Source organism: Trachymyrmex septentrionalis, unplaced genomic scaffold (genome assembly GCF_001594115.1).
Source record: "Trachymyrmex septentrionalis isolate Tsep2-gDNA-1 unplaced genomic scaffold, Tsep1.0 scaffold51, whole genome shotgun sequence".
Taxonomy (NCBI): Eukaryota; Metazoa; Arthropoda; class Insecta; order Hymenoptera; family Formicidae; genus Trachymyrmex; species Trachymyrmex septentrionalis.
Window position 1 is genome coordinate 3702821 of NW_017305683.1, and position 11202 is coordinate 3714022.

Genomic DNA, 11202 nt, shown 5'->3' on the forward strand with positions numbered 1-11202 from the left:
ATCGTTGAAAAAAAAAGGTAAACAGTTAGTCGACCGGCGGCGCGGGGGGGGAGGGGGGGAGAAAGAGAGAGAGAGAGAGACAAACGCAGTGTCGAGTTCGACGAGCTTCAATCTTGACGCAAGGTCGCACCGGTACGGCACGGGGTGTTTACGTTTTAATATCGCGTTCGTGACGACGCGGCGCGTCACTCAGCCACGGCGACGGCCGCGGTGTCATCGCGAGGTGCCCCACGCTCGGGCGACGTCGATGACCGTCGAGGTGACACGCTCCACGCTCCGAAGTTCTGTACTTCTGTTCGCTCTCGGTGTGATAGCTAACCCTGCCGGGGCTGTGTGCGCGATCCCGAAGACGTTCGTATATACGTACGCGAATACTTCAGTGATTGTTCTCGCGCGGGACGGACGCGGAGCCGGAGCGTTGTCGTAGTGCGCGAGCGCGGCGTGTACCGCGGCGGATACCGCGCGCTCCGCGGTGCAGTGATATCATCGGCGGTGAGGTGTATGTCGCGCAGCGCGTGTCGTGTCCGTATCGGGGAAAAGTAAACGAAGGGAGAGGAAGGAAGGAGAAACCGAGAGAAAGAGGAACGTGACGTGCGACCGAGAGTGAATTATTCGCTTGGAACGAACTTGGGTGCGAGCTTGGTAGCTCGGAAGAGAGAGGAATAGGGAGAAGAAATACGCAGTGATAATCTGTAGGCTGTTCAATGTATCCCTGGTACCGGGATAGCGTCGCGGCTGCGGCGGCAGCTGGCCTCGGCGGGCCGGTCGGCGTCGTGGGCTCCGGATTCTGCTCCACTGGACCCGGCCAGGGTGCCACTACTATAAAGACTGAGAGCGGATACTCCGACTGCATGCTCGCCCTCGATTACGTCCAGAGTAAGGTATGTAAGTGTAATAGTGGTTCGCGTCTTCTTTCTCCCGCATTTCTTACATCCCGCGTTTTGCACGCTCGGATTTCCAAGGTCTCTCGCCGAAGTCTAAGGGAGAGTCTTTGGATTGGATTGTTTAGGCCCGATGTTTGTGAAGGCTTGTAACCGTTTAAACGCATCTGTTTGCCCGCCTTATTCTGTTCAAATAGAAATCGTACGTACAATGTTGACGCGAGATGATCTTATACGTTACGAACGACACGTGCACGTTAAAAACACGGAGGCGTCGTTCTGGAAATCTTCAGCTTTTAATATTGGCTACGTTCAGTATAAAGAAACAAACAACTTTGCAACTGTTGTAAAATTCTTTAATATCATTGATTTATATATTTAGATCCAATGAGGAACTAAGAGCGGGATCAATCATATGAAAGAATTTTACAACCGTTGCACAAAGTTGCTTTTTCTACAGCCGTTATTTAATCCTTCGTGGACACACCTTCTGAGAATTTTATGTTGGTCACACAGGGGGCAAAATGACCAACATTTTCATTGATTGCAGTATTTACAGCTTTTGTTAAAATCACAAAAATTACGAATGTACCTTAAACATTATAGATTATAGATACGCGGTGGCTTTTTGAAGTTTTTAACATATTTGAAAAAAATCACGAAGATTGACGTCCAAAGAACAATATGCGGTTGAAGGTGCAAAAAGGGTATTTTAAACTTTGGATCAATGGCAGTTTAAGTTTCGTTTTAAAAAAAGATCTTAGAAATATAAAAAGCCTCATGCCTTTTTGGGCCCCTAGTAACCACGAAAAAGGTTGAGCTGCATTTAGAAATTTCACTCGAATGTATCCAGACATCATTTTATTCTTATTCGTTTTTATATTTATATATCAAATTGTATCCAATTTGAATTATTTTCAATCGTTTCTATAGATCGCCATTGATTCTACTCAATATGTCGTTAAGTTAACTAAAAGTTAAACAATTTCACTCAAGAGAATATATTAAATTTAACTCAAATTTAATTTATTATTTAATAAACGCATACGTTAATATAGACATTGTTTACTTGAAACTAACTACAATAATAGAGTGATATTTTGACACATGGAAGTTAATATGTAATGACAATAATGTTATTTAAATCTCAAAGGATTGAGTTGCCATTCCTTCTTTGATATCTAATAGTTGTTCAACGAACGTTAAACAAACATAAAATGACATGTTGATGCACTTGAGCGAAATTTCTAAAAGCAGTCAAAGCAGCTTAATAAGCGATATTAATTCGTAACTGGAATATATGGCTCCTAACGACCCTAGGAATATTTTCCTAATTTTTAAATAGTGTAATAATTTGGAATAATTTTATATTTCACACTCTTAATTTTCACAGTTGTTTTATTTAAGTGGACTAATTAGTGTACTACATTTATGCCGAGTTTAAATGTTGCAATTATTGATGTAATTGAAAATTTTAATATTTCTAAAATTAATAACGGAAAACTACAATAAGTACCAAGAACCAATATATTCCTGTAGGAAAAGGAAAACGTTTTCCTGTTACGGTTTAATGTTCGAAATTAGAAATTACAAAATCAAAGACGTACGGGATGAAAGAATCAAATTGTAGACTCATGATTTGAGAATTTTAAGATTCATCGTTTTTCAGATCGTTTCAGTTTCGGATTACAGTATTTAAAAAATAAAGAATTGAACTTTTTATGATGAATTTTTGACGAAATTTAATATCCATTTCTTTCGAATAAGCAGGATTTAGAAACAAACTTAATAATAATAGATTTTTAATTTCAATGATAATAAGTAAATTTTTGCAAATTGATATTGTATAAGTAAAAAATAAATTAATTATCTTAAAATTTAACGATAAATGAATTCAGATGTAAAAATAAAAATTGTACTCCAGATTTCTAATTGTTGACGTACAAAATGTTTAACATTATAAATTTGCGATAAACACTGATTCGTCATCAGATATTCGCTAATTGTATTTGTAATATCGTAAAATTGAAAATTTGACAGTGACAGACAAATAAAATTGTAAAATTGTTTGGGGACCGAAGCGATAAAACTATTAAAACTTCTGCTAGTAATATATTTCTTGTACGAAATAACTGTCACGGCGCGACGACAAGAATGCTTCATTTTGGGTATTGTCGCCAATAGTTTAATCCTGCTTCCCGTTGGTTTGTTGTCGATCGTATAGTGCGGTATTTCTCCTTTTTGACATTTATACGACGACGGATAAATGACGCAAAGTGTGGCCGCCTCTTGCCGAGAATTCTCGGTAGGGATTGCCACAAGACGAAATAAGTCGAGATTTTGGGAAATCGATTCAATTGACAGTAGTTTTATTTTACCCTCACTCCTATTTTTTCTGACTTCTGCGACATAAATTCTAGCGTCCCGTAAATACCGGAATTATCTTATATTTATTATTTAAAATTTGAAAATTTTTAATTTGTTCAAACTTGAAACCTTCATCTTAAATTGTTGGAGTAATCGCCGGTAACTTATGAACTTTTCTAAAAATGCCTAACAAATTTCTAAAAAATTAGTTTATGAAAGTATTCAAATACATTTTTAATAGTTTGATTTTTTTGAAATTAAAATTTGTCATCTCTTATCATTTTCATAATTTCTATCAGCTCGGATAGATTTTGCAAAGGAATAGAATAATTTCTATAATTTTTTGAGATTTGAGATTTTCAAGCCTCTCGAGGCTTAAAAATCTTGTCTTATCTACAAACTCTCCACAAAATCTTATCTCGATCTTTGGGAGGGAGACAAGATAAGATTTTTAAAGTTTCAAATCTTGGTAGCGTTCTTAATCTTTAGAATGTAAAATTCTTTTAAGATTACTTAGAAAATTATACATAAATGAGTTGTAACATTAATTATCGTAATCCAGATTAAATTTCTGAGAACTTATTGTACAAAAATTTGAACTAAATTCTAATACATAGATTCTAGAATTTGTCTAACATGTTGGCGTTTGATTTTTGGCACTGATACAAACTTGTATTAGAACGAATGTGTAATAGACGTGATAAATGGTTTGCGCAATTTTTCCGCAGCGAATAGACAATTATTTCGAGGAGTTAGTTTGTTATTTAGGCTTTACAAAAATTTTTTTTTAAGCTGCACTAGTTGCTCAAATTTTTATGAATTTACATTCAGACTAATATAAATTATTATGAAACGTTCAGATAAAATATATTTAAAAATAGTAATTTTAATATAACAGTTAAATGCAGGTAATTTTGATTGTCTCGTTTGACCAGTTGTCTATATTATAGTTGTCTATTATTATTTATCTCATGTTTTATGTTCGTAACGAAGTAATGATGTTTACACGCTGGTATTTTATCTTCTAATTACTGGAAAAAGGAGAAGAAAGAAAGGAAAAAAATAGACATTTCCTAATATGCATAAGAAAGAGAATACAAATGCGATATTATTTATGAAATCAATAATAATTCACATTTGCATTGAAAAATTAGTTTTGTTTGACGATATCATTTTACGTTTAGCAACTAATTTATTTTTTTTAATTTAATTATAATTTGTAATTTCTAATTTGTATAATTTGCCATTAATGTGCGTGTACTTTATGTATCTATTTTAGATTGAGCTAATATCTGAATGGCCAATTATCAGATGTATGATAAATTCTGTCTTTGATACTGTTGGTCGTGAAGCATAAAAACTTGGAGCAACTTCTTTCTTTTTTGCGGCTGTTGATTATACTCACAGCCGGCACAATAATAACGTCATAAGATACTTGTAGATGAAGATTAATACCTGGATAATCGTACGGTAGCAATGAACTTGATGTTTCAAAAGAGAATCACTGCAACCGCGTTACATCAATTTTTACATGTCATTTGCTTGGAACGAACATTCGCGAATGCGAATCTCTATACGTTTTTTTTTTAAACGATTCTTCGGTCATTTCTTCTTCCTATGAAATTTATATCGAGTAATAACATTTTGGCCAATATGAATATATATTTAAATATTCTTTAATTGTTATGATTAATATTCTTTTATAATGATGCACGTGCAACACACACTGCTTTAATTAAAAAAAACGCAGCCTTTATTCGAACGAGTTCGATGTCAATTTCAAACGTTTGAATTTGGTGTGGCACTTTTTTTTGTTTACCGACGGCCAGCGAGAAATTGGCATTTAAGAATGACCTTGTATCAAAGGAAATTTAATTTAATGATATAGGAAGAGAGTAATTACTGGGTAACTTCTTAAAAAGCAGCAGTATCCGAAAGTTAAATAAGTGAGAATTCTAAATTAACATCTGATTCGCCTTCCAATCCATTTATTTACTTCGTTTTGTTACTGATTTGCCTCGTTTCACTTAGCATTGTCTTCTTCTCGGATCCAGACCGGAGAGGTAATCGTAATGAATTATCGCGTTAATCTTTCGATTTGCTTCGTATATTTTCTTGCGAACATTGTAGACGGCGCGTAAGAAATACTGACGGACCCGTGCCGCGGCTAAATCGACAAGAAGGCCGGCCATTCGACGTGTCAACTTGTGAAAATGATTTGCATATATAAAAAACACCGACTTGTTCTGCCAAGTGATCTAAAAACAACAAACAAAGCGTCATTGACATCAACGATAACTTTCAAAAAGTTTTCATTTCGAAGATTTTTCTGCGTTAAGTTGATAATTCGCAATTATCACGATGGCAACAATTTAGTATCATCCTACAATATTAAAGCATCCTACAATATTAGAAGGAAAAATTCAGTTTTCAAAATTTTTATTTCGAAAATAGCAAAAGAATTCATGTACCAAACCATCGTGATAACTGTAAGTGGATTCAACTACATAAATGGCTTTCTTTTTCTGATGGATGATATAAACGCATTTTTCTCGGTTCTGAACGTGTAATAACATTGAGGTGGGACGTAATGTACAATCGTATGTGAACGCTCGTTTTTGACAACACACGGCTTGATAGCGAATTACCTTCGGCGCCGCGAGCGATATCATTATGTGCTATATACGATTTTATCATTCTTCTCAATTGCACCACTCGCGAGCCGTAAAATCGCGGAATAAAGTACTTACGATTTGCAATTACACACTCACGATTGTCATCTTCGTGTAATTTTCATGTATTAACTCTCGCTAACGTACACAGTTTTATGCAAACAATCGAGAAAGCTCTTTCGAAAACCTGCTCTCGGCGAAAACACGGTGAGTTTATTCGATATAATCACACCCGATCTAATCACAAAATTCCATGCGTTTACTTTGCGAAGCTTTTTTAAATTATTTTTATACGCTCAATGGTAATCGTTTAATAACTACCTAACGTACGGTAGCTGTTAATTATTAACGACGGCAATTAAGTGGAGTGTTGACGACTCAGCGACCATTAACGGGTGATTAAGATCTAGGTTCGATTATAATTTCTAGCAATTAGTTCGTACGATGTATGTAAATAGCATCAGCTTTTGCATTGATTTCTTCGTACTATTACTTTGCTGCTCTTTAGTATTTATCAATGTAATTTTCTGCACGTCATTTTTAATATATATTTTTTTATTGAATTACATATGGGATGATCGAGTATATGATTAAGTGATATGAGAAGATAAAAACATTGTATAATGAAAACGTATTCTTATAAACAACAATCTGTCTTCCTTAATTTTACTTAAACAAATAATTCAATTATTTAAAGAAAAATAAGAGAAAATTGAATAATTGTTTCAAAAATAACATAATAAATTGTACTGAAAAAAATTTATCAAATCATAATGCATATTTCTTTGAATAGAAGTACGTTCGTACTTCTTATAAATATTTATTCATCAATAAGATAGTTAAATCAAATTAATGATTTTTATTATTTATCCTATCTACTATTTATCTTATTTATTAAATGTAAACATTTATTATAAACCTATGTTTACCTATGTTTAGTAAATATTTTATTTAAAATTATTCAAACAAATATTTAGTACTTTTTCAGTGCGTACAATGCGAAAATTCGAAATATTGTTCTTCGCAATTGTCCCGTGCAGTAATGAATTCGTTCAATTTTTGGTTTTATAACATTTGCTTTATTCATTTAGCAAAAAAATAATAAAAAAAGAATAATATTACTAGTTTACACGTTCAACACGCTACTAATTTTCGATTTGCATAGATCGTTGAATTACTATCTTATTAAATCCTAACGCGATAGACGGATAAAACTCAATCCTGATGCAAGTGCGCAAATGTCGGTAGATAATTTATAGCGCGCCCACGTGATTCGCCATAATCAGAAGGAAACTCTCGAGAGTCCGTTCCGCGATTTAACGAACCATATCGTACGTTGTTACCAATAATTATCGAGCCATCGAGCGGTTTTTTGCCACGGGTCGATTACCACTCGCCGCCGGGTCACCGTCCACCAATCCGACGACTTTCGTTCGACGTGTGCGGAATAGATTTTCCTGCGCGATGTCGGTCAGTAAATTAATGGCCGGGCGAAATTAATATCGCGCGCGCAACATATAATTGTCCCCGGCAATCAACCCGTTTAATTATGTATACTCGTATTATATGTCCCATAACGCGACGGGAGGCTCTTCGTGGCTCTTTGTTGCCGCGCACGTCCCTTTACATTTTCCCGCAATAATTATTTTCGAGCGTGAGCGCCGCGAAAACGATGCGCATTCGACGCGAATAAATTACCGGGAAAGCGCGACGACAGCTGATTATAAAAATGATTACGGCGTATATGCGAAAGGCCATGGAGCCGTGACTAATTACCTCCCCGACAGGGAAATCACCGCCGCGATCTCGAAGTCAATTCGGGTTTCTCACGCGTTTACGATAATAATACCTACCATCGATATCTATAATGTTTCCCCTTTTGGCGAATGCATCGATGCGTCCTACATCGCTACCTCTTTCTTTCTCTTTTTAGAAATGTTACGCTATTTTTGGTTTGGCCCTTTCACTTTGGGTTCAACACTCCTCTTTTTCCCTGTTAAGAAATACACGAGGCAAGAAAGCCGGCAATTCTTATGCTTTGCATGCCGGTGACGTGGATTTACGTATCCTACGCCCTCGCGATGAAGTCAAGTAAAGTTAATCTATCTTCCCTACTCTATCTCGTGCTAGTTTACGTTACTATATCAATATTAAAAAATTTCTGATACCAGACAAATTTTTCAAGTATCAATTGTATAATTAAAAATATTTTGCGATACTGTGTAACACTAAAAAAAAAAAAAATAAAATAAAATAAAATAAAATAAAAGTAAAATATTATGCCAAATGTAACTATTATATAAAATATAGGGAGTTACGCACGTTCAGTTTTTCTACTTAGAAATTATTCTTGGACATTAAAAGGGCTGAAATATAATTAAAGTTTTATTGTTCAGCCGTTAACAAATAATAATACTGTACTTGTAAAATTTCTTTCTTTCACTATGTATATTCTCAATTTTTTCTTGTTGTTTTGCGATCCCATTGAACGTCGAGGGAACGGCTTCTTTCAATATACAAGATTTCACTCGAAAACTGCATTGTAACGTTACATGCTTCGATTGTTGCTGTTTAACGGGATTGTCTTGTGAATTCGCCAGATATAAACGTAAATAGGATAAAAAAAACAAAACTGTCGCTTGGTGTTCGGCGCTAGTAGCAGCGCGACGGCGGTTTATACTTCTTGCCCGCTTGAACGTGGAAAACGGAGATGGTTCCATAAAGACCGAACGAAAGAGAACTTCATTGGCTCCTCTCGACCATTGGCAAAAACGCTCTGAAAGTGTAACGTGCAACCGATTTCCCCTTCGTCTTGTCTCACCACTTTTCCACGTAGCCACCATAAGTACCGCGGTCCGTTCTTTCCAGATCGAGTGGAACGATGGTACTGTCTCGCGGGTAATCGTACGTGTCTAAATATGCGAAATCGCTATTGTCATTAACATCTTATTTCATTTATTTGTCTCTTCGATCTCTAACTTTTTATACGTACATATAGAAAAAAAAAAAACAATTTTGATTGGGATTTTTTTTTAATTACATTAATTCTGTGTCAATTGTTTAATAATTGTTCCGAATTTTTCGGCATCTTTAGTTAATATAAATTTACTCATAGAACCAATTAAATCTTTAGCAGTAATAATTATTTGCAGTGTTGATTTCACACATTGACAAATATAATCTATGTTACGTTTCAGTAAAATGCAAAAAAAAAAAAACTATGTTTTCCTCCACCTTCATATTCGTACTTTCGAAACTGTATGCAATAGCTATTTGTGTGCTTTTTAATTATGATAAACTTTTTTATCGCCGTAAGAATCCATCTTTCCAAAAGCTCGCGAAATTCGTGCGGCGTAGCGCGCTGCGAAAAGAAACAATCAGGATCGCTGACTCGATTCTCATAATTCGGAATGAAATTAACTGGCCGTGTTGATTTTTCCGCTTGGAAAGCCAACGGCCGTTACGAGGGGCGGCTCGTTCAGCTAAGAAAAACATTATGCTCCTGGTGAGTCGAAAATACACGCAAGGAGTTCTCTTGCGGCGGATCGTAAAAATTTATTGACTTTATAAAGATAGGTGAAAATATATCGCAGACATCGTAGGTAGATATTTCTAACGTTGCCGGGTAACATTGAGTGGGATGATTGTGACAAAGAGATAGCCATGAGTGATCTTAGACACCAATGAGACCGTCAAGAGAAAATTGGCAGCTACTGTTTACCTATCAGACAGTTATTACTTGATAACGAATTCGGTATAACGGCTAATAATTCTATGTAGAAAAAAATATTGCGGCATAAATCTAATTCAGCCGATTATTAAAGACTCTCGTTGACCTTCGAAGATTTCATGAAACTTTACGTTTGATAAATGCTTTGATTGTTGAGTTAATACTAAATCACTATAATTAGGTATATACCTAAATTTATTAGCGTTGTCAACGATATGCGTGTCTGTTTTACAAAAATAGCCTGAAACTTATCCTTTTCTTTCTCATTTCCATTCTGTATTTGTATGTTATCGGAATATAGTCAATCGGAATATGTCAAACGGTATGTCGCTTTTGCAAATGTTCTGCGTTAAATAAAGTTGTTTGAAAAAATGATAAAAAAATGTTTCTTTCTTCAAGTCGGTGGCAACGATTTTTCATTGCTTTTGTTGCAACTACTTGTTTTTCTTTTTGAACTTTATTCGACAGAGATATGAGATGGACGCTTTTCGCGCTCCACCCTGGTGTAACAAAGTTGATTGTCGGATATTAAAATGATTGGTGTAACGAAGCGGGCGTTCGCCGATCTGACAAGCAGTAAACCCGTGCAAGATTTTCAAGTTGAAGGCGGCCATTGGCCGTCAGGGCTAGGCATCCGTAAAAGGTTGCTCCTGGATCCGGGCGGCTTTCCAAACTTGGCGGATCCAAGGACCCTTTTGCACGGTCCGTTGCAAAAATGGCTCGTACGATGCATGACTCGCGTTTCTCTCTGCCGTGTGGTCCCATCTAAGTTCAAGGCAAATGACACCACTCGGCTCGAACTCGATTCGAGACGGACGCGATATCGAGTTGACATACGCGCGCGATACCGACAACGGCTGGTGTTTGGATAACGTTGGTGACGAAATCTGTCACGTGCAAATCGGTATCGAGATAATGCTTCGGCAAAGATTCACAGATTCCAAGTCAAGTTTTTAATTCGGCACGAATTCTCCACCAGCTCGACTTATTTCGTCGACCGATTTGTTACGGTTAAAGGTAACCGAATCGAAGCGACGGGAAAGCTCGCGATGTGGTGGAGGATGAAAGGCGCTTGGTTGCGCCGAAAGAGGATGAAGCGCTCGAGGTCGCGGCCATTACGGCCGATAAACAGCTCGAAATATCGCCGAAAGAAGAATTCAGTGGTAATGGAGCGGCCGGGCAAAAACGTGATCGCGCGCAAAGAAAATTAACGGCAAAAGGGAAGAAACGAAACGCGCGCGCGCACCTACGTGGCCTATCGAGAAGAAGAAGAAGAAGTCTCGGCTCTTGGCACAAAGAGGCGAAAGAAGGGAAACGAGGAGTGACGGAGGGCGGCTGCGGGAGGAGAAGAAGAACAACAAGAAGGAGAATGCGTCGAGCAATAGCGGCCGGCCGACGGAATGACAGGCGAGAGGGGGGGAGGGAGGGAGGGAAGGAAGAAAAGAAGAGAGGAAGAGAGGTGCGATCGGAGCGTGCGCGTCCAAGTACTGCGGAGGACGTTCGCGATGCATCTTCCTCTCTCTCTCTCTCTCTCTCTCTCTCTCTCTCTCTC

At 37.0% G+C, this 11202-nt stretch overlaps 1 protein-coding gene across 1 annotated transcript in view; it reads left to right on the top strand.

Moving 5' to 3' along the window:
• The first annotated feature begins 368 nt into the window (after positions 1-368).
• LOC108751718 (zinc finger protein rotund-like) overlaps positions 369-11202 on the top strand; it is a 166596-nt gene continuing 155762 nt past the window's right edge. The window contains exon 1 of the mRNA XM_018492043.1: positions 369-881. Coding sequence (XP_018347545.1) covers positions 705-881 — 177 coding nt within the window. The 5' untranslated portion in view covers positions 369-704. The remainder of the gene's footprint in view (positions 882-11202) is intronic.